The sequence below is a fragment of the Venustampulla echinocandica genome, assembly GCF_003357145.1.
Source record: "Venustampulla echinocandica strain BP 5553 chromosome Unknown scaffold_1, whole genome shotgun sequence".
In the NCBI taxonomy this organism is placed as follows: Eukaryota; Fungi; Ascomycota; class Leotiomycetes; order Helotiales; family Pleuroascaceae; genus Venustampulla; species Venustampulla echinocandica.
In genome coordinates this window covers 4,408,564-4,430,340 of record NW_022474206.1, presented here as the reverse complement: position 1 = coordinate 4,430,340, position 21,777 = coordinate 4,408,564, and the positions used below count along the sequence as shown (strand labels likewise).

The following is a 21,777-nucleotide window of genomic DNA, read 5'->3' as shown; positions in this document are numbered from 1 at the left end:
TCAAAGGTATCTAATGTCTGCTGAACGGACATGCAACCCCTCCCTCTGCATGGTGCTCTACATGGTGTACCGCATCCACGCCGTTTTCGCCCTGTCTCTCCTCTGCCTTCTCCGACGGGATATAATGCCTCGCGAACAAATCATTCTGAATCCAAAGCATCTTGTTCAAAGCCCGCAGCACATTGGACTTCGTCGCTAGGTCGATATCCATATCCATCACGGCGTCAATTAGAATATCCTGGACATACCCTAGGAGGGCTCCCATGTGGATATAGTCAACTTTCAGATCCGGGCGGTTTCGTCGGTGCTTGAAGCCTGGCTTGCCGGTGTGCATAGTGCCCACGTTGTTGAGGTATGTCCAGAATGAGCTTGTGGGTGAAATGTCGCTGGTACTGACGAGGCGGACAAGGTAGTTCTATTAAGGAGAGAAGATTAGCAGATGTTCTTTGTGATAATGCATTGTCCTTCTTATAGATCAATTGTGCTCTTGCTTTGGTGCTAGCGAGATAAGCAGCCCAGGGGTATTTCGAGACTCCATTTCTCTTAAGCCCGTCCAGCCTTGTCTTATCCTCACTCGATAACATCCTTATCTTCACATTCCCCGGACCTTTGCCTTATCCCAAAAGCCCCCCACCAATCAAAACAAGAAGAAATGAAAACGCCAAAACTAACCTTCAAAAAGTCCCTCCTCATAGCAATCTGCGGGTGTTCCATAGTCAACTCACCCACATTGTTCACTGTCTCGCCCTCATAGCCCGTGTTCCTTGGCACGAACGCCTGGGCGGTGATATCATAGCTCAGCAGCTTCTCATAGACAGCGTCGAGGACAGCGGGAATAAGAGGCGCGACGAGCGGTTTGGCGGCGCGGAGAGCCTCGCCATCTTTCTCGGTGAAGTTAAGGAAGGAGGAGAGGTAGGCTATCCGGTCTGGAAGGGAGTTGTTTAGAGTGGAGGCGGATACGTGCTGCATCTTTGCGAAGGATAGGCTCTATGTGGCGAGATTGTTGAGAGATAGAGAGCTGTTGAAAGTTGTTTTGTGGTATGGGTATATGGTATGTGTGTATACTTCGATGAAGAGAATAGGAAAATAAACAGAGCGCAGTATGAAATATATAGAAAGACTCTGTATTGAAGGAGATGACAATGTGTACGTACCGTAGAGGAAAATCAGACTTCAGCCTCGAAAAAAGACCCTGACTCCCTATACCTACCAGGATGTTGGATGCCATCGTATGTCCCACGTCACACTTCGTACGAGTTTGCACAATTCTGCACCAGTAGAAAGAGCAACTTCATAGAGATCCGCGGAGATGCTCAAACCTCGAGTAAACGGCGAACGCAGTGATATAACAATGCTAGTCGACTTGGGAGTTTGGGCCGTCCGACTCGAGCATCAGCTTTTTCTTTTGTTTGTAATACGGAGCCGTAGTGCGGATAAATACGGAACCGTGCTTGATAGGAGCGGCCTTGAGATTATAGTGGAGCTAGAATGCCTGCCTTGGTAATAAATAATAGCCTCATGATAACAGGTCTAGATTGATCGGCGTCGCTCTCCAATTATTCCAATTTTCCGTATCTTGGCGTGGTGGTTGTTATCGCTTATCGGTCTATCGCCGGCCTCCCATTAGCCTCCCGCGACCACCAACGACTTTGTGTATCTACGAAGGGAGCATACTTCCTTGATAAGTGTCAGCTGCCGATCTTTTACCAGATATCATCCACGGCCGTATATAGGCTCTATTCGCAATGGTATACCTACTTTATTAAAAGTTCTTGGTACTGCTGTACCAGGGGAACTCGAGATTGTCCAAGTAGGGCGTAAGCAATAAAGGATTTACCGAGAGTCGCTTGGCGTTAAATCTGCCGATGCGGGTGTGGCCCAGGGGGTGGTGGGCCGATGGCACAGGGACCAGCCAATCGCGGGGCGACCCAGCGCCGCACCCGAATAGCCCCGACCACCACATTGGGACGTCACGTTTTAGCAAGGAATCATCGCGCAATTATTAGTAATGCTGCGTCCGATTATGGATTACTAGACGGGGAATCCCGGGCTAGGGTCCTACCCATCATCCATTGTGACGGTAACGGAGGGATCCGATGAACTGATCATATAATAAGACAGCTGATTGCCCCAGAAAGTGGCCTCACCCAAGTTTCTACCCTTGGAGATCTTGTGAGGCTCAACAAGAGTAAATTAGGACCTCGGTTGACGTGCCGATGATGTAGAACGTCCTGTCTTAAAAATCTTGACAAAATATTCAAAGCGGGATTCGAAAATTTTCAACTTGCACTCACCCTCTACTATTGCATCGCCACATCCTACACCGCTGAACTGTACCGGGGCTAATACATAAGACGGGTCCGAATAAGGTCCACCCCAAGTCCAAGATCGCTGCTACAGACCCGTTCGCATCAACCGAGATATTCGAAGGCGCCAAATTCCCTAGAACTGGGGACAAAAGGCCCATGATCTACAGAACGGATCACAAAATTGTTAATGGCCATTTTAAAGTGTATTCTGTATATTAATTCGGACTCCGCCTCTTCTTCGGCTTCTATGCTGTTTTCCGGTGCTGGAGAAGCCGCTTCATATGAAATTGGCAAACGAATTGAAATACCTCGTCGCGGTCCTGAAGGTTTGGTATGGGGGAATTGTCGAAGATAGACTTACGTGTACCGTTTCTCGCTCAAAGTTGCTAAACTCTAGCATCATCGGCTGCGTCAAGTTCACGGCATCGGGCCCCCCGTCGTTACCTAGTAAATGTGCTTTCCAAAAAGAAAAAACCTCAACTCATCTGCTCTATAGACCGAAAGTCGAGAGATATGTTTATGAACCTCGAAGATCCATGGGCCCCCGAACATTTTTGGTCAGGCACGAGCTAAAAGTCCCATACTTCGGAAGATTAGAGAGGGATACAATTTACTAGTCAGAACGAGATTTGAACATCTCAGGGCCTAAATCATCCCATTTATCGCGGACTTCGACCTCACAGAGCGAGCAGACACCGCCCCCCCCCCCCAAAATAATAATACATCCTATTCAGTCCGATAGCAATCGCGCTCCAGAAGGCATTCTTAGCACGGGATAGCGCTACAGTGCAGATATACAGAAGCTCTGGGATATGTGGAAGGCATAGGGCTTTTTACAAAGAATATCAATTGCAGCCAAAAGAGATATTAAGCTCGAATCCATCTCGCAGAAACGATCGCACTACTCGGACCCCCCCCTCCCCCCCGAAAGAACTCGTCGATCGCGAGCGAAGCATGCACAGCTTCACCTCTAGTCAGAAATGGCACAACTATTTCGGCGGTCCGCTCTTTGGTTGCCAAGGCAGTTTTTATGACTAGACATTATCCAGGGGAGCGAATTGAAGATGATCTATAGTTGCAGGTACGTCACATTTATCTCAAATCTCATTCCCACTGGCCGGAGTTTTCAGGATTCAGTCAAAACTCTCCTAAAGGGGAGGGGAAACGCAGTTTCTTGCAGCATAGAAAGGCGGCGAGGGTAATTGCTGAGACATCCGTGATTAATGGCGCCTTTGGTGGAGGTTGAGGTTAGGTTATTAGGATTGAAGATCAATCCTGCTTAGCATCGGAGCCTAAAGCGAATACTTCGTACTGTGAGTGGCACTCATTGAAATGGTAGTTCCGCGAAGCTGCTGGCGCCAGGATAGATTATATTGGTGCACGAGTGTGTGGCAGTCCCTACTCATTCCTATAAAGATCCGGTTCCTACCAAGGTAATTTCTACTCTAAAACCCTTATGGAATAATTTGTTCCTACAACTAGCTCAGCTCAGCTAGTTTATAGCTCGGCTTAACTCTTTTAATACACGTAGGTACGTATAGGGAAATGCGAATGCAAAGAACTTCACTGGTCACCAAAGATGCAAATATTATTGTGAGATGCCAAGGCTATCCTGATTTTTTATATCGGAGGCATATAACTACATAACCCTAAACTCTGACAGTATCTAACTTTCCATCATACGTCAATCCGCGACCACCACACCACCACATCACACCACCCCGGCCACCAACGCTTTCACGACGTCAATATCTGCATTCATCGAAGCGGGTAGGCGCGCGATAGAGCCTGGCTCTATCGTTCGCGATCATTATCATGGTCATTACAAGCAGGCTATGCGTATAACAAAAGAAGGTTCAACAAAACATCTCTCAGAGGGGGGGGTCTTTCAAGCCCATTTCCCGAGTACTGACATAAGCAGAGCACCGATGCACATACAGAGGAAGGCAAATAGCATCATCTTGATGGAGCTCTTCCGCATCTCTGTATTAAACATGAACTCGTGGGCCATGAGTTCTACCAATCCGGTGTAGATTAGGATGCCCGCACTGATGGAGTCGAAGACACCGTTCACGATCAGCGTGCGCTGGCTGCCAGGCGTGAACGTCTCCCGCACGCCAAGCCCGATGGCAATGGCAATTGGGGTTGTCAGACCATATATTATGCCAAGCGCCCACGGCATCCAAGCTTTCTTCTTGGGCCAGTTCGCGGTGGCAAGTCTGGACCCCAGACCGAGGCCCTCGAATGTTTGGTGGAAGGCCAGCACAATGTACAACACGTTGAAATTATCGCCGGCTACAGCCAGGGTGAGACCAATAAAGACTGAATGGAACACGACGCCGAATTCGAGGATGAAGATGGCAGTCAGCTGCGCTACAAAATGGTCGTCCTCCACCATGTGCTCGCGCTGGTGTCCCAGATGATCTTGGCCCCCGGGAGGATATGTAAAGTCGTCCTCCCTTCCGGGAATGGATTTACTCTTACGGGACGGGATAGTCTGCATGGGTTGCGAATGCGGGTCCATAGAAGCTGAGTTGTCGGAACGGTCATGAGAGTGCTTCTGGCCTTCGGACCCATCTGCTGCAGCTTCGAGAACACCTTGACTATGATCGGTAGAGTGCTGATCGTGGGCCTTTTCAGCCTTTCTAATCAGGTCCCTCGAAGGATCGGAGGCCTCTAGATCATGGGCCTGCTCTCCAAAGATGTCAAAACGCGCTGCCATGAGCTCAATGAAGAACATGACAAAAATGGACATTAGAGCAATTCCCTGCGCATAGTCGTAATCTGTGATGCTGCCTGTGAGACATGGCGAATTCAGCGCTTCATTGGCAGGGGAGAGGAGCTATTTCTGGTTAGCATATGGTCACTTTGGGAAGGGAATATATAACATTTGATGGCGGGGATGGATGTGGGATGACGTACGTGTATAAACGCGGTTGCGACGATGACGCCGGAGCCGAAGTATTTTGTGATAAAGAAGGCCAGCGGTGGAACGCGCATGCGCCTGGTTCGAGCGGCAGCAATTGGCAATAGAGCACCTGTGTATATAAGTCAGCAATGTATCTTCCCTTTAGGGGGGTTGTCAAGATAGGGGAGTAAACATACCTAGCATCGAACCAAAGCCGATGACGAAGATCGACGAGATCCGGACTCCCATGCGCCCATCGTACTCATTTCCAGAGTCACAGTCAACTGTGACGGTAAAGGAAGACATCGAGCAGCGACCCGAAGGCTTTGTTTCAACACCGATCTGATATCCGAGGCGGTTATGATGTCTTTGTCTGCGTCTTCCCGGGAGCACACGTTAATAGCGCTGCTTCCCCTCGCGTCCCCACAGCCTCCAACCCGCAACAAGACGAAATTGGCGCGGCTTAGGTGTTTAATGGCGTGGCTTGTGTGACTTGTGTGACTTATAGAACTTATTCGGGGGCTTGAATACAATATATCGGGTGTTATGGTGAGTCGAGATCCTGGCTCGCTTCTCATCGGACGTGAGTCGAATATCAAAAATTGGGAAACCAAGTGTATTTATTGTGTTTGAAGAGCGGATGGGATCCGATAGAGGTGACACGATGTGATATATATAGGATGCAGAGGAGGGCCTGTAAACAGGGACGCTGTTAGTTTGGGGCTCCTGAGACAAGGGTGAAGGGGGATTCGGGAGGGGAACACACAAAACACCTTGTGAGGTACCTGTCGCGCGTGGCTTTGTTGGTCGTCTGTTGTCGATTGTCTGGCAGGAAATAATAATAATATAATGGGGATGTGAGCCAATGCCAATGGGACTCGGGGGGGTTGTGGCTTGTTTTTGGGGAAATACAGAGTGTGCGTGGTATATTTGGTGGGGGGGGTGAGTGAGTAGTAGGAGATTGGGAGTGGGATGGGGATCATTGGGATTATTAGACTGTAGACTATGGACTATGGACTATAGACTATAGACTATTTACAGGCCATAGACTAGAGGCTACCTATAGGCTACAAAGACGGTCAGCGGCAACAGCGGAAGGCAAAAGCCGCACCTAGAGAAGGCTACAGTATGAAAGTAGGCCTAAGAAGAACAAGAAATGATTGCAGTTCCCAGTTCCCAGTTCCCAGGGCGCAGAATGGGCAAAGGGCCCCAAAAGTCCCCAAAGGGAAAAAGTGCAAAAATGGAGCAGAAACAGAGGCCACTGACACCCGGATGGATACCTGCAAACTCGGAAACGCGGTCGAGGCAGGCTAGGCCCGGTTGGGCAGCAGAGGCGAGGTCGGGCTGGGCCAAACCGGATGGCTTACATTATTAATATGTCATCAGCCTCCACTGAATAATCAACATACATACCATACCTACTTCGTACTCCGTATCCCCATCCCCATCCCCATCCCCGGCCCGACACGCAATATAAGTTAGTAAACGAGGCCCGGCCAGAGGAAGTAGCCGCGCAGTACGTACTTCGTAGGTCCCTCACCGACCCAGACTTGGGTTTGGATGGTATTGGTATGGTATTGGTACTGATAGTCTGATACTGGTACTAGTATTATTACTTCCTACTACTGCACTTCCACACGGTATACGTGACTCGCTGCGGCCGTGCACCGGCGGAATTTCTTCCTTGAGTGGGAGGAACCACGAGGAGGGAGGATTACCGCGCACTCACTTCAGGACAAACAGCCAGCTACCCATCAAGGTGCAACTTGCATATCATATTATCGTGTGTCGTGGCATTCAATCAGGGCCCCCCCCCGACTCGTACTCCCGAGTAATGTCTTTCCCTTCCGCCCCCCTTCTACCGTCCCAATCAAACAAGCCTTGCCCAAGACATGTTCAAAACATGCTCATCCAACCACATGAGGTCATTGCCTCATCCTACAGCCCTCCACCGGGCAGCGCCGAGCCATATCCTCAAGTCTCAAGGCGGGCGTGTTCTAAAGAGGCAGGCCGGTGCCATTCATCCGATCGACACCCAGAGGGTATGGTAGAGTAGTAGGCCACCGAAGGCCCTTGAGAATCCTCCAAACACCGCTCGGCTTCTAGCATCCCACGCCCTATTTCCGGCGACATCCTGCGGCGTGTCTCTCCCAGACATGACAAACAAACCTACAAGCCTGTCGAAATCCCACTTTCAAATACAAGCTTCATGAAGAGTACTGCAACTCTAACCCCAGAACCCTGAATGGCTGATCCCTCCTCTTCATGTCAATCGACGTCCCGAGCGTAAACAATAATTCCTTTACCCTGCCTTCCCAGAGTAGACCAATCTTCCAATTCTGATCCATGCGGGCCTTCAGAACCCCCATCACTTGTTCCGGTTCCGGCGTAGCTTTTTCCTCGATGGTATCCGCTCTCCACTCAAGCTTTGCAGCAATGCTTCGCTCTCGTCTTGGCTCAGATCTCCCCTTCATCCTCCACAGCTCAAAGCCAAGCATGAGATCGCTCTCATAGCTGTAGACATTGAAGTCGAATTTCGAGCACAACGCTAGATTTTCCCCGGCCTTCACAGCATAGGTTGTGCTCACATTGCCCATCAACGGGTTCAACGTCAGCGTGGCTGTGAGGGGCGTCCCCTTGTGGGCAGGAAGAGTAGCAAATCTGCCACCGAAGCTCACGCCTCCCGATTTATTCAACGAGCCGTAATACATCTCCGCACCTGCACTGAAGCGGCCATAGAATCGATCATCCATTCTAGGAGGCTGCTCGGTCGTCTCTTTCCTTGGGTCGGGACCGAAATTGTATAGGCCTCGGAAGCCGATGAGTCCGCCGTCTGTCGAATATAACGACTCTGCATTGTACTTCCCAACATCGTACTGATGCAAGGCCAAGACGGTTCCGCCATTGCGCAAGCGGCTATCACTAACGACTGACAGCTTCAACTGCTGTGTCGGACTTATTCGCCGGAGATATAAGCCCTCTAATGTGCTCTGAGGTAGGTAGAGTCGTCCATAAAGTAGAGTATCGCGCTTGTCTATCCGTCGCCCTCCCTGCCACCGCTCCCACATCCATGACTCCTCTTTTCTGCGAAGCTCTTGAATCTGTCTGTATCCCCGGATAACATTGTGGAGGTCCACGTTTCCGCTTTGCGATGTCGTCCGAAGGGGAAGCGAGGTGTAGAGGTACGAGAGCGAGCCATCGACCAGCCCAACGCTGCCGATAGCATAGGACGTCGCAAAATTCGGCGACGAAAGCGACGAGAGGTTTAGGCGCAAGCCGCGCGGAGTATCGAAATCAAGGAGAGCTGTAAAAATTATAAGCCTTGCTGGCGCATCAAGCAGACGGGGAGGTTGTTTTTGTTTACGTACCTCTTGCTGTAGCCGTCAACTGCGAATACGAATTCTCATAATTCCAATGCGACCCCTCATAGAACGCCTGCTGGATGTAATCCATAAACTCCAACATATCTGCTGAACTTCAACAAATATACATGCCTCGTCCCAAATATCCACACGTACCAAATCAAGATCCAAGCCTCGAGGACCGCGCTGCAGACCGCAACCTCGATAAATGAACCCGTCCAAGCGGCAACCCGGGCCAAAGCGGCCGCTAGCCTCAACCTTAAAAAGGTTTATCCGATAATCACCCTCTCGATATCGCAAAAATAATATCTTCACATACAGCGAGCGTAGCCGCAATACTCCCCACCAACGCGCCCTACTACTCCTCCAAACCAACCACATACACCACAATGCCTAAATCCAAGCGCTCCAAAGTGGTCCACCTCAGTAAGGTGGACAAGAAGGGAAAGGAACTAACATTAAAACTCTTCTCCAATGTGCGCGAATGTCTGGATGAATACCAATACTGCTTCGTCTTCTCGGTCGAGAACATGCGGAATACGTATTTGAAGAGTGTGAGGGGTGATTTGAGTGATAGCAGGTTTGTGCTCCTTTCTCCTATTTCTTTCATTCTCTCTCTCCAATTCAATCTTGTATATACCTTGGTATATATATATATATACACAGAGGAAGGATAAATTACATCTAGATGTGTATAAGAGACAGTATATACACAGAGGAAGGATAAATTGAGCTAAATATATTTTTTTATATCTAAAACAGGTTATTCTTTGGCAAAACAAAAGTCATGGCCAAAGCCCTCGGCTCCACACCAGAGGACGAATACCAGCCGCAAACACGCCTCCTCTCAAAACACCTCGTCGGGAACGTTGGGCTGCTCTTCACGAACCGCGAACCCGAGGCTGTGAAGGAGTATTTCTCCGCGCTGGCGAAGACGGATTTTGCGCGCGCTGGTACCCCGGCTTCGAGAGAGTTTACCATTCCAGAGGGGATTGTGAATAGCATGGGAGGAGAGATCCCGGCTGAGGAGGATGTGCCGTTGGGACATAGCTTGGAGCCTGAGTTGAGGAGGTTGAATATGCCGACTAGTTTGGTCAAGGGGAAGATCTCGCTGCAGAATCCGTATACCGTTTGTAAGGAGGGGGATGTGTTGGATAGTCGGCAGACGAGGTTGTTGAAGTTATTTGGGGTGGCGACGGCAGAGTTCACGGTGCAATTAGTTGCGTAAGTTTTGGACTTCCCCCGCGAGCTTGTGAGCGTTTCAGGCTGACATTTTACAGATACTGGAGTTCAGCTACGAGTGAGGTCACTGAGATAGAAGCTATGGAGTCATGAACGCTATGAGATCGATTGCTGGGTTTTCCTATCATATCATACAGTCAGGGACGAAGCCGGCGTTGACCGGCGCTACCTTATTATGGAATCAAAAGAAATGCTTTTTTGCTTGAGCCGACCCTGTCTTACCACCCGCTTCCACCTTACCCACCCCGTGATAATACAAGCAAGAATCCTTTCAAGCTAGATGTCGAATGGTCAGATGGTACATAGCCTTCTTACCTCTGACCTTACCTCCCAAGATCAAAGATAATGCAAAGCTCACCCAAAGTAAACTAGGCGATTTTCGAAAAGGGCGAACCGCGAGAAACCCGAGAGAAATGAGACGGTGCTGTAGTCGAGCTGTCGAAATGTGCTTTACCATGATGTGCTTGATGAGTTGTATCGAGTAAGACTAAGCAAGACCGGGAACGAAGGCAATATGAGGTGCTGACAAAATTACCTTGGTGAAACTGCATCGAAGATTGGCTTACCCCTGGTGATGAAGGGAGGGAACACTGAATATCCGAGAAACAAACCGCAAGACAAACCAGATGATGCCTCACTGCGCCTAGTACCTTCGCAGCTTTCGAGGGTCTTCGTCGTAGCCATTGCTGTCGTAAGGTCTCTTCCGTGAATCGTCGTCGCGTCGGCCACCATACCCTCCATCTCGGTCCCGGTCTCGGTATCCGCCATCTCTTGGTCCATCCCTTGGTCCATCTCTTGGTCTTACCGGCTCCATATTGCTGCCACTTCCACGGGGTGGGGGGCCATCACGATCACCATAACCTCGACTGCCACGAGGGCCGCCAGATCTGTCATCATATGAGCGACCGCTACCACGTGAGTCATACCCACCAGGACCATTTCGATCTGGGGAACCGGAACCGCCATATCCTCCTTTGCTGTATCCCCCTCCACCTCGGCCACCTGGACCGGCTGGTGCATTCGGAGGAGGCGCGCCGTGTCCGTTAGGCCCGCCATACCCACCACGATCACCTCCTCCAAATCCTCCCCGGTAACCAATACCTCCTCTTCCACCACCACCTCCACCATAGCCCCCTCGTTCTTGGAAGCCTCCCCTGAAACCACCGCGGCCTCGGCCACCGTCAAAGCCGCCTCGGAAACCACCTCTGAAGCCGCCTGGTCCGCCTGGCCCTCCAGGAGGGCCGAAACCACCTGGTCCCATGGGTCGAGGAGGAACTGCTTTCGTGTATCCGCGGCCTCCGAGTCCACCTCCAAATCGGCGAGGTTTCCAACCCCTGACAGTTCTGCCGCGTTCAACGTCTACCTTGATGCGGCGGTCCTTGATTCGTACTCCGTCACAATTTTCTAGAGCAGCTGTTCACGAAGCGCAAGCAAGGCGCATTTGTCAGTCACTTGCCCATACTTGTATACCTTGAGTTGGGCGATGAAATAGGAGAAAGGGAGAAAAGGCAGCTTGAGGGCCAAATCTTTACAAATGGAATCTTATCTCTCCGGATTCCTGCACGAGCCTGTGGATGAATTCTGGGGATGTGATGTTTACCTCTCATATCTTTCTCTCGCTCATAGACAACAAATGCGTAACCACGGTGCTTCTTCTTCTTCTTGTTTGGCTTTTCGGCTTGATGCGTGTCGACAACGATGCGAATCTGCGCGCAAGTAATGTTAGTAGGGATAGTAATTGGTAGAGGGGGCACATACTCTTTCAATAGGGCCATATCGGCTAAATTCGCTTTCGAGATCTTGTTCAGTAGCATCGTAGCTTAGGCGCGCAACAATAAGTGTCTTGAATGCGTCGCCGCGAATATTAGGATCATCCTGAGGTTTATCTGCAATCATCAAATCGTCAGCAAGTATCACAAAACAAGCGACCTGGATATAGGAGGACAATAGGTGAAGATAAAAGGTAGTATAAACATGTGGGGTCGCCCTCACAGGAGACAGGTCCCTCCTTCAGCAGTTTCTCCTGCTGTTCCTTTCTCTCCATCTTGAGGCGGTCTTTCCTCTGTAGCCAGCTCTCCGTAGGAACATAGTTGTCTTTATCCTTATTTTCTTGGAGTTGAGGAAGGAAAGCAGCAAGGCCGCTGATATTCGCGGTCTTTCGCTCTTCTGGCGCGTGGTCCGCAGGTGCTACCCATCGCAAGGCAGGGCGAGGCGCAAAGAGCGCCAGGAGATTGGGGGGGAGTTTATCAGTCATATTGCTTGTCGATACCCACGGGGCTTGAAAATGATTCCGAAGATGTAGCTCTCGGAGCTATTGATTGATGACTGAAACCAGTCCTTGAGTGGACGCGAGGATGAAGGGATGGGAAAACAGTTCGTGTCGCAGCCCGAAAGGAAATTGCTGGTAGATGAGGCTGCATCACGTGTTACGTATTCATCGGAGCGGAAAATATTAAAAGCCACCATCGGTAATTCACGTGATCCAAAATTTAATCCCGACATCAAGCTTCACGACCAGGAATCGTACTCCAAGATATTAGTAGGCACTATCGCATACTCTCTCACAATGGTGGTGCAAGGCATAAGAAAGGTGACAGCCGGCCAGGTACGCGTTCTTCCCATCCCAGCATACCCCTTCTTTACCAGAGAAAGATACACAATCTAACGCTCAAACTCCAATAGAACGGCGTCGGCGCATTCATCCTACAATGCAAACGCCTAGACTTTCATTACTGCGACTGGGCCGGTAGCTCAAAAGGAATGAAGTACGTCTCTACATAACCCCTCCCCCTTCCTACCATATCGCCTCCACTCCCCTTTCTGCTAGTAATTACGAATGCCCCTAACACGCAATTTCCAGCTCATTCATCCGCAACCACCTCCAAAAATTCGCGTCAGCGAACCCTTCAATAGAAATCAGCATCTCCCCCCGACCGAACAGACACCCAGTAATCCGAGGACACTACATCAATGGCAGGGAGAAGGCGATCTGCGTGCGGAATTTGGAACCAAATCAGGTGCTGAAGAAGGCGGAGTTATTGAGGGATGCAAGTGGGGAGAAGTTGAAGAGCGTTAAGAAACCCGTGAAGAGTATTAATGAGAGTGTTAGAGGTGTTTGGAGTCCGTATCATGGCGGTGGTATGCATGTCTGATGAAAAAGAGGGGGGAGGGAGTGGATGTATTATATGTGTACGCCTGTGTACAATTGGCATTGGCATTGGCGTTTTTCGATATACTCTCGTAACGGGTGGAATTGAATGAGATGGAAATGAGTATGTATATTCATTTCATGTAAGGATATACATTGCGGTGACTCGCGGTTTTCAACGCATGTTCCCCTAGGCAGATATCATGTATCTGATCTTCCACGACCCATTTGTTTTTCCTCGTGTCCTTCGCTAGCTTTCCTTCGTCCCCTCTCCAATATCTCTACGCCAATCAAGCATACAAGTATTACAATCGCTGCTATCCTTATAATCCCCAGTACATAGAGCCTTCGGCAAGCGCCGTTACTGGTAATATCAGGAGCAGGAACCATATAGTGGATGAAATCCCGGGTGTGAGAGCTCCCGGATAATTGACTGGAACACAGCATCGAGGATAGGTCTGATTGATAGCCAGGCATACCCATGGGAATATGCTGGTAGGGCGGGCATATGCCGACCTTCTAGTCAAGTATACATGTGATATATTGGGGCATCCACGTAATAGGAAAGATCCAGGCGGTGACTACCAATCTGCCCCTCGCCAAACCAACAGCACAAAACAAAAAGTCCTCAAGGAAATTCATTTTAATCCTACAATTACCTATTCCATTTTCTAAAATTAAAAAATCGATTTTCCAACCGTCAAAATGGCAAAAGAGTTCGGCCCGGTGTCGAATGCCTACATCTCTTGTCGCTTTTCTTGTCGCTTTTCTTGTTGTCGCTTTGTTGTTCCCTTTTGTCCCCTGTCGTCCCTGTCGTCCCTGGCGATAACGAAAGTACAATTTGACCAGAACACACTTAGCCAAGTGCCACGCCCTTGTACTCGTTAGGGGATATTTTCTTATTTGGCCATATACGTTAGGGGGATGTTTGGTCGCTAACCCCTTTTTCTTTTGACATAACACGCAGCTAGGTGTTTTAGGTAGGTGATGTTAGGGGTACATGCCTTCTTTTGAAGATAAATTGACGTAAACTAAGATATATTATTATTTACTGATGGTATTTGTTACATATCCGAAATAAGACTTGGAGGCAGGAGGCAGGAGGATAGGCAGGGCAGAGTAGGGACCATTGTAATGTTTTCTATATAGTAGCTGACTATGTGTAGAGGGCCATTCGCAAAGCTATCTCCCTGCTTTTCAGGGCCCCCATCCGCTATAGCCGTGAACCCTCCACTCCATGAGCATATAGTCACAAGCGGCTATTGATAATATCCACGAAAGCTGGCTTCAAGCTGGCACCACCGACCAAAAATCCATCAATATCAGGCTGCTTGCTCAGATCACCACAGTTCTTGTCGCTCACGCTGCCGCCATAGATAATCCTCGTATCTTCAGCAACCTTCTCGCCAATCTCCTTCTTCAACCACGCTCTAATGGCAGCATGAACCTCCTGTGCCTGCTCAGTAGTAGCAACCTTGCCGGTACCAATGGCCCAGATAGGCTCATAGGCAATGACGATCTTGGACCAATCCGAGACCTTGGCCTTAACGGCAGCTAGCTGGGAGGTAACGACGTCGATGGTCTTTCCAGCTTCACGCTGCTCCAAGCTCTCACCACAGCAGAGGATGACGCCGATGCCACCGTCGAGGGCGGCCTTGGTCTTGGATGCAACGAAGGCGTCGTCCTCGCGGAGAATCGTACGACGCTCGGAGTGACCAATAAGCGCCCAGGTGATATTGCTATCTTTCAGTTGGTCGGCGGAGATTTCACCTGTGAATGCACCTTGGGGCTTGTCGAAGACGTTTTGCGCGGCGACTTCGACGCCGGAGCGGAGCTCTGAGCGGGCGAGGAGGAGGTAAAGGGCTGGGGGTGCGATGACAACCTCTGGTGGACAGGATTGTTAGCATGATTTCTGCTTAAGGGTATATACATAAACTGGTTCAGGGAGCTTTGATATGCTGTATTTCCCCCGCAGCTGCACATAGTGAAAGCTGCGGTATGCAATTGCACTCCCGATAAAACCGAAGCACACGACGGCCATAGGGAGGAATCACCAACCGGTACTGGGATCCAACTTGGCATTATTCAGGTTTCCAATGATCTTCTTAATGGTGTCCACAGACCCATTCCTATATGCAACAATCAGCTCTCTCCTCTCTCATATCCAGAATATACCCCGCCGCAGGAAAAGCACGAACATCTTGAAGTTACCACCGACGAAGAATTGACGAGCCATGATGAATTGCTAATGTAATGTACGTTTCGGTGTGGAAGGGAGAGAATTTCTGGGGTTCGTGAGGGAGCTGTGTTTGTTTTGATGGTGGTTCTGGTGGTTGATGGATAATTTATTAGTAGTAGCAAGGTCTTGTTCTCGTTGACGTGGGCTGGTGGGGTGGTTTCCGTAAAACCCCGCCATAGACGGACGGAACGGGAAGCGGGTAGCGGGCTAGATCTCACGTGAAATAACTACTCTTCACCATACCACTCCAAAATAATACAAGACATACTCACTTTTGCTTGCAAGTGGCTTTATATTTACACAGCATGTGGTTCATCATTAACTTGTCTGACCATTGGTGATTAGCTATCGTTGTTGCAACAGACTTCAAGGTACTATGTATGTACTACGCCCATCTCCGATATTCTACGAAGCACAGAGCACTCCGGTCCGGACCCCGGACCTCTCAACCGAGTTCGGTTGAACTACTCACTCTCACCACCCTGCTCCCTCTCCCAATCCAACGTGGTTGGCATCGCAGCATGCATAACACCTAATCGAGGTCTTAAGTCGGGCATCAATGCAAAAGGTCATTCCCCCATGAAGCCCATCCCGTTGCCTACAAGAAATCATGCATATAAAATCGGCACCCGCTCTCATACATACTGCTTATTCTGAGGTAAGTGGAGAGTTTCCAAAAAATATATGTAACTGTTTCCATTATAACATTTTGGGCTTGTACTATAGGTACAGAAGCATAAGCCATGTGGCATCGCGGTATCTCATCAATCGTCAATCATTCACAGGGCCCCCGCGCTATAACAAAAAGGCAATTCGCCAACCCAAGCATATACAGACAACCACATAAAATACAACAGATAATCCACAACCCTAACATCCTGAACTGATAGAGCGTTTTGCCCGCAAAACCAATAATACACACGCAGAAAATTTCATGATCGAAAGGAAACCAATCCTTGCGGTTCCAGTCTAGAGAACCTAAGAACGAGATATTCCGAAGACAGGATGATGCTGTCTACCACCCGCCTTCCTCACTGGAGCAGTAACGCCGCTGAGGAGGCATTGGGGCGAAAGGGTTCCTGGTCATAGGCGGTCTTGGTTCTGTGGTCCGTCGCTCCAGAAATGGTGATCTATCCATATATTCCTCGGCCTCCCGCTCTCTCCGGCGGTAATCCGGGCCAGGGCCGCGAACATCTCGGAGGTCGTGGAATTCCCGAGGAAGAGGGGCGAAGTCTCTGGGCTCGGTACGGTAGTCTCGCAACTCGGGTCGGAATTCTCGAGGTTCAGGTCGGAACTCCCGAATCTCAGGTCTCAAGTCTCGTCTTTCAACGCGGTACTCTCGAGGGCCGTCGATGAACTTCTCCTGCAAGTAGCGAGGGGATATTGCCTGCTCTGAAAACCCGGCCTCGGAGTATGGCGACATGGGTGCCTCTGGGTAACGGGCATCGAAGTCCCTCTCACGTCCATACGAGATGACTGCGCGAGGCTGTTCAATTATAACAGGTCGCCCAACCACAGCAGGGCGTGGAGTCGGTGGAAAACGCTCGCGCTCAGCGAGGCCAAATCTTTCGGCATTTGCATCCGATTTGCCAGCTTGATATGCAGCGGCAACAGGATCGAACTCCAGAGCTGGGCGTGGTGCCTCAGGTGCATGGGCCGGCCGGTGGGGGAGACCACCCTCATATAAGTCGCTCATCCGCCGACCGGCGGCCAAGGGACTGCGGTCGTCGACGTAATATTTCTTGTGGTGTACGCGGTGCCCGGCTGGACTGCCTTTAGGTTTCGTGGAATGGTACCGTTTGTTGCCCCTCGAGCTGGTGCTAAGCGTCGTGAAGCTTGAAGAACTCCGTTCCGAACCACTCTCAGAATCCGAGTCGGTCATAGATGAAGTGCTCGAGCTGTCATGATGATATCTCGTCTCTCGTCGCCTTGCTGGGCTTTTGGATCCAGTCCTTCCTAAATTAATAATTTGCGGACCGCCAGCATCTCCTCGCCCGCCATTTTGCTGTTGCTGGGGGCCTTGTTGCTGGGGGCGTTGCGGTTGGTTTTGTTGCTGCTGAGGTGGTCCAGGGGGTCGAGCTTGCTGTTGATTTGCTGGTGGGGGAGGCGGGCGATTTTGCTGTTGAAACCTCTCCATCCTCATCCGTTCGATGTGCTGGTGAAGAACGATCGGATTTAATCCGTCCAGGGGGGTACGCATGACATATACAGTCATGGTGGTGGTTTCCCTTTTGGCTACCTTGCTGTCTTTGTCCTTCTTGCTCGGCTGCTTCGCGGACCGCTCCTCTCTGTCAAGCTGCACCAAGGACCATTCGAAATTTGGGTCCACTTCTTTAGTTGCCAGTTCATCCATCAGCTTCGAGATCTGCCCTTGTTGGAACGGAGCCAGGGCGGCCTTCTTTTCGGCGACCGACTTCTTCTTGGACTCATTCAACCTCTTGATTTGTTTCGTGATTTCGCCTTGGGCAAGCTTCTCCTCCACCACCTCGGTTCGGGCCCAAGACGGGATCTCCTTCTTATTCGCCGGTATAGCCTTCCTCATGGTATAAACGAGGTACGAAGTCAAATTCTTCTTGCAAGCGGCTTCGTCCAGGACGGGCTGGGGACTAATGTCCACCACCCGGGTAGAATTGACATGCGGGCGCATCTGGGGTGGGAATGGATGACCTGGAGGAGGGCCGGGCCGCATTACTCCTGGAGGAGGTCCATGGGCTCCTGGAGGCGGGCCGCCCTGCCTTCCCGGCGGCGGAGGAGGTGGGGGTGGTTGTGGACCAGACATATTTGGCAACTGTTTGCAACTATTTGCAACTGTTGGCAACGTATCTCGAGAAAGGCAATGGAGTATCAAGCACGTGGAACAGGAAGGTTGGTGATCAAAAGTCGGTGATCAAGGTCGGGCGACGAGGAGGGGTCCAGCCTTGTTATAGGCAGACTGGAGGATAAACTCCGTTGCCGCGTTGGACGATCCGGGGCAGCCTTACAGTTTGGCGTGTTGGGGGAGACGCAAGCAAGGAGTTTGCTTGATGAAAAAGTGAGGCGGGCGACTGGGAGTTACAACCAAGCGGGAAAACGGGGGTGTGATGGTTCTTATGATGTGGAAAATCTTGGTCTTTGAAGCATGAGTGTGGTGGCGGAGTCGTTTGATAAGGTTAATAACACGAATTCCTAAGTTCCACAGGGCGACTATTAACCTCAAGCTGGAGAGTTTTGAGGAGGTGGGCGGGGGGGCCAGTAGGATGACTCGATTTCAGTGACCGAGTAGCAGCAGAAGTTATGCATGATGATATGGGGTCTGATTAATACAGTACGGACCTACGCTTTGGAATCACCGCGAGGAGACAGGTAAGTTAGGTACCTACTTTATCTCACACCTACCTAATAGCCACTCGAGGACATGCTTTTGGCACCAATAACCACCGATAGCGGCTTGCATTCCAGCGCGGCTCCGGGTACCACCAGCAGAAAGCAGCCATAGCAGCCTGCGCCCGATGGAAGTGCGAGGACTTTTGCAATTATGAGTCTTAAGCTCCGCGATCAGGTGGGCGCGGGAAACAGAGGCAACCTCCGTGCAACAGTTGCCTTGTTGTGATGAATACGTAGGGCAGCTAGGCAGCCACTCACAACGGCTCAATTGCTGGAGGCTGTAAAGCGCTGCACAGGCTGCCTTCCAGTTCGCCCTGCTCCAGCCAGCCAGACTGCAATTGCGGAGCGTGCGGCTCGCGGCTGAGAAGCAGTAGTGAGACTGAGACTGCGACTGCGACTGCGAGATCGCCCATCGCGCCCATATCTAGTGCAGTGCTGACCAATTTATTTCATGCGAAGTGCTGCGGGCGTGCAGGCTGCAGCCCCCGCCCGGAGACGAGTTCAACTGGCTGTCCATTGTTGTGCCACTGTGCCACTGGCTGCGGCCTTGGTCGTCGTCTCGTGAGGGAGCGCCATTATTATTGACCAGACCAGATCCGACCCGACCAGACCGTCCTCGTTGTAGAGATCGATATCGATGTATGAAATATGACGCGTCTGCAGGCGGCCGAGTGGCTGGGACCGTGTGTGATACGGAGCGATGCAGAAGAAGCAGAAGAAGCAGAAGAAGCAGAGAATCCCGAGATCCCTTGATAAGTTACGGCGCCGGTCATGTGACACGACCCCAGTGAGGCCGCAGCACGCAGCCGCTTATAAATCTTCCCCCCTATCCCTAAACCGCCTCGTGGCTGATGCGAACCATGTGCGAACCACTTTCTTTGAAATCCTTTCTCATTCCCTCCTCCATACACAGCCACCGCTGGAACTCGCCCAACACCGAATGAAAAGCCACCACAGAGAATCATCCAAGTAGATCTTCGATCACTGCAAACTGCAAACTGCAAACGGTGAAACTCCGTCTGTCCATCACCAGCTCGCTGCACCTCCTTGCTCATACGTTAGCCGGGCGTCGTGGCATTCATCCATCCATTTCCTATTTTCTTGACCGAGTCCGAGTAGACCCTCGGTGAAGATCCTCAACTGCATACCTTACATGTACATGAAAGCGGCAGTTGAGTTTCTTCCCACCATCAATCAATATGCATTCTGCTCCCATCCTCTCAAGATTCAAGGTAACACGGTGTACGGGGTGTCACAACTCGCAGCCGATGGTTCGCCGCCACAGACGACAACCCGCATGCTTCTTCACAATACAATAATTTGGAGTCCCAGTGGATATCAAATCAAATCAACTCGCTCGTTACTCCTTTATCCCCGCTCTCAGATTCTTACCCGCCTGCCCCAACTATGATTGCAGTTGAAGCCAGTGCATTGATTCCCTATAGCCGGTGGTTGTTGCTGACGAAGGGTAAGGCCCCGACCGCAGGCCTCCACCCGGAGCCTCATCGAGATCCTTTTGCTCTCTATACGGGAACTCGGTGTTGGCGCTTACAATATCTTCAAATTCTGGTCACCGTCAGAGCAAATCATGCTGGGCCTGACCGCTCTGACGCGTTACGAGCCCAACGGGTAAAGAGAAAACAATTCCGAATCGTGGCTGCTTAGGTTTCATCCAGCCTTGTGTAGTTCGCATGGTCCGCACAATACTGCCAGTGCTATCAATACACAGCATAGCATGATGTTGAATAATAAGGGCCCATATCCGACATCTCAGTTCGTAAAACCTTCCCAGGCTAGAAACAGCAAGCCAAGACGGAGAGGCGCCGCCCGAGTTCTCTGCTCTTGTGTCGCCCTGCTGGTACGGGGTTTGTACGGGGTTTGTGGAGTATATCAGCATGGCACCATTTGACCGATCCAGAGGACTCGGGCAATCCAGCACACCATCAGTCATAATACGTAGTTCAGTCGTACAACCATACCGTGGCTAAAATTGACACCTGGAACACCAGACTCGCCACCATCGCTGTGTAACATCCATTAGCTTCCAAATCGCCCGGCGTCCTATCCCGCTGCCAAAACCACTCGATTGGGGTCCTGCAGGCCAGGAGACACTCCATGACAACCGATAGGATAGGTAGCCCAGATACTGGATCATCAGCACATGCTCGTAAACATGAATATTGCAAATAGCCCCGTGTAACCTCTCCCTATCCCCATTCCACACAGGACATACACGCTTGCCAGATCGCCGGAAAAAGAAAACCGAAAGGGAAAAAACCCCTACGTAGCTACCCATATCGCTGGGTTATGGGCTCTCAACGACACACGTTGAAAGGATACACGAGAAAACACGACATACGGGCTACGTACATACATAGCCGTATCCGCAAGATCGGACGTGCAAGATCTTGGTCCCCCCGGAAACTGTCCCGATTTGATTTCCTATTTTGGGTAACCTGCCAGAATAGAAGAAGAAAAGAAAAAAAAACCCCGAGGGGGTTTGAATATAATGGAATGAGACATACATGTGTTTGTAGAGGTTTGTGGCGGATGGAGAGAGGTCGTGTGATATATTTTTATTTTCTCGTACTCGTATCGTTTGGCATCTCAGCCCCGACGACGGGAAGCCGTTGGCGAAGTACAATCAAGCAGTCCCTCGAAAGCCGAAGGTTTGGGCAGGGGAAAATGAGCGGTGTCTTGTAACGTAAGGGGGGGAAAGGTACAGTCACAAATAGAACACAGGTATCTTGGCACAAGTAGATGGAGAAAGACCACTTTCTTATTCTTCAGCTATCGGTCTACAACCCTCCAATGGCCATCTTGAGCACATCATGCCCAACCATCTAATTTACAGACCGTCCGCTCATCCATTCATCCCATGATTTCAAACCCCATCACTCCATGTATGTGTAGTATTAAACTATTAGCAATTACCCCTTCCATTCCATCCACTCACTCCGAGTATACAACCCTGTACAGAAACGGTCTTCTCAGCGAGTGTGGGGGCAATTGTTTTGTACCAACGCCGGTGTTAATGCAATCAGAGCCAAGGATGGCTCGTCTCAAAATATGAAGGAGAAAAAAGATGGTCCCGAAGCCCCGTTGACCTCGGGGTAATGAAAGGCAACAACTGCAAAGGGTATATGTTTGCGTGCGCCACGAATAGAATATAAACCGGTAAAGAAACGGTTATGTACAGGTGAAGA

General features: G+C 50.4%; 8 protein-coding genes across 8 annotated transcripts; 2 read left to right on the top strand and 6 right to left on the bottom strand.

The window, feature by feature from the left end:
• Positions 1-10: 10 nt before the first annotated feature.
• BP5553_03981 (Uncharacterized protein) lies at positions 11-969 on the bottom strand (the record flags this gene model as incomplete). Its single annotated transcript, XM_032012604.1, has 2 exons — positions 11-415; positions 673-969. The coding sequence occupies 2 exons, from the start codon at positions 967-969 to the stop codon at positions 11-13; spliced, it is 702 nt and encodes a 233-aa protein (XP_031872297.1).
• Positions 970-4,197: 3,228 nt separating this feature from the next.
• Positions 4,198-5,523, bottom strand: BP5553_03980 (Uncharacterized protein; the record flags this gene model as incomplete). The annotated part of the gene is made up of 3 exons (XM_032012603.1): positions 4,198-5,151; positions 5,232-5,347; positions 5,415-5,523. 3 exons carry the CDS (start codon positions 5,521-5,523, stop codon positions 4,198-4,200), a joined length of 1,179 nt encoding a protein of 392 aa, XP_031872296.1.
• A 1,901-nt stretch (positions 5,524-7,424) lies between these two features.
• On the bottom strand, positions 7,425-8,682 carry BP5553_03979 (Mitochondrial distribution and morphology protein 10; the record flags this gene model as incomplete). Its single annotated transcript, XM_032012602.1, has 2 exons — positions 7,425-8,521; positions 8,586-8,682. 2 exons carry the CDS (start codon positions 8,680-8,682, stop codon positions 7,425-7,427), a joined length of 1,194 nt encoding a protein of 397 aa, XP_031872295.1.
• Positions 8,683-8,968: 286 nt separating this feature from the next.
• Positions 8,969-9,914, top strand: BP5553_03978 (putative mRNA turnover protein 4; the record flags this gene model as incomplete). Its single annotated transcript, XM_032012601.1, has 3 exons — positions 8,969-9,159; positions 9,342-9,803; positions 9,860-9,914. 3 exons carry the CDS (start codon positions 8,969-8,971, stop codon positions 9,912-9,914), a joined length of 708 nt encoding a protein of 235 aa, XP_031872294.1.
• Positions 9,915-10,464: 550 nt separating this feature from the next.
• On the bottom strand, positions 10,465-12,075 carry BP5553_03977 (putative u1 small nuclear ribonucleoprotein; the record flags this gene model as incomplete). Its single annotated transcript, XM_032012600.1, has 4 exons — positions 10,465-11,234; positions 11,422-11,527; positions 11,580-11,707; positions 11,814-12,075. The coding sequence occupies 4 exons, from the start codon at positions 12,073-12,075 to the stop codon at positions 10,465-10,467; spliced, it is 1,266 nt and encodes a 421-aa protein (XP_031872293.1).
• A 312-nt stretch (positions 12,076-12,387) lies between these two features.
• On the top strand, positions 12,388-12,973 carry BP5553_03976 (Uncharacterized protein; the record flags this gene model as incomplete). The annotated part of the gene is made up of 3 exons (XM_032012599.1): positions 12,388-12,426; positions 12,504-12,586; positions 12,682-12,973. The coding sequence occupies 3 exons, from the start codon at positions 12,388-12,390 to the stop codon at positions 12,971-12,973; spliced, it is 414 nt and encodes a 137-aa protein (XP_031872292.1).
• Positions 12,974-14,218: 1,245 nt separating this feature from the next.
• BP5553_03975 (Triosephosphate isomerase) lies at positions 14,219-15,205 on the bottom strand (the record flags this gene model as incomplete). The annotated part of the gene is made up of 3 exons (XM_032012598.1): positions 14,219-14,853; positions 15,028-15,098; positions 15,168-15,205. The coding sequence occupies 3 exons, from the start codon at positions 15,203-15,205 to the stop codon at positions 14,219-14,221; spliced, it is 744 nt and encodes a 247-aa protein (XP_031872291.1).
• A 1,018-nt stretch (positions 15,206-16,223) lies between these two features.
• Positions 16,224-17,987, bottom strand: BP5553_03974 (uncharacterized protein; the record flags this gene model as incomplete). The annotated part of the gene is made up of 1 exon (XM_032012597.1): positions 16,224-17,987. One exon carries the CDS (start codon positions 17,985-17,987, stop codon positions 16,224-16,226), a length of 1,764 nt encoding a protein of 587 aa, XP_031872290.1.
• Positions 17,988-21,777: the final 3,790 nt, after the last annotated feature.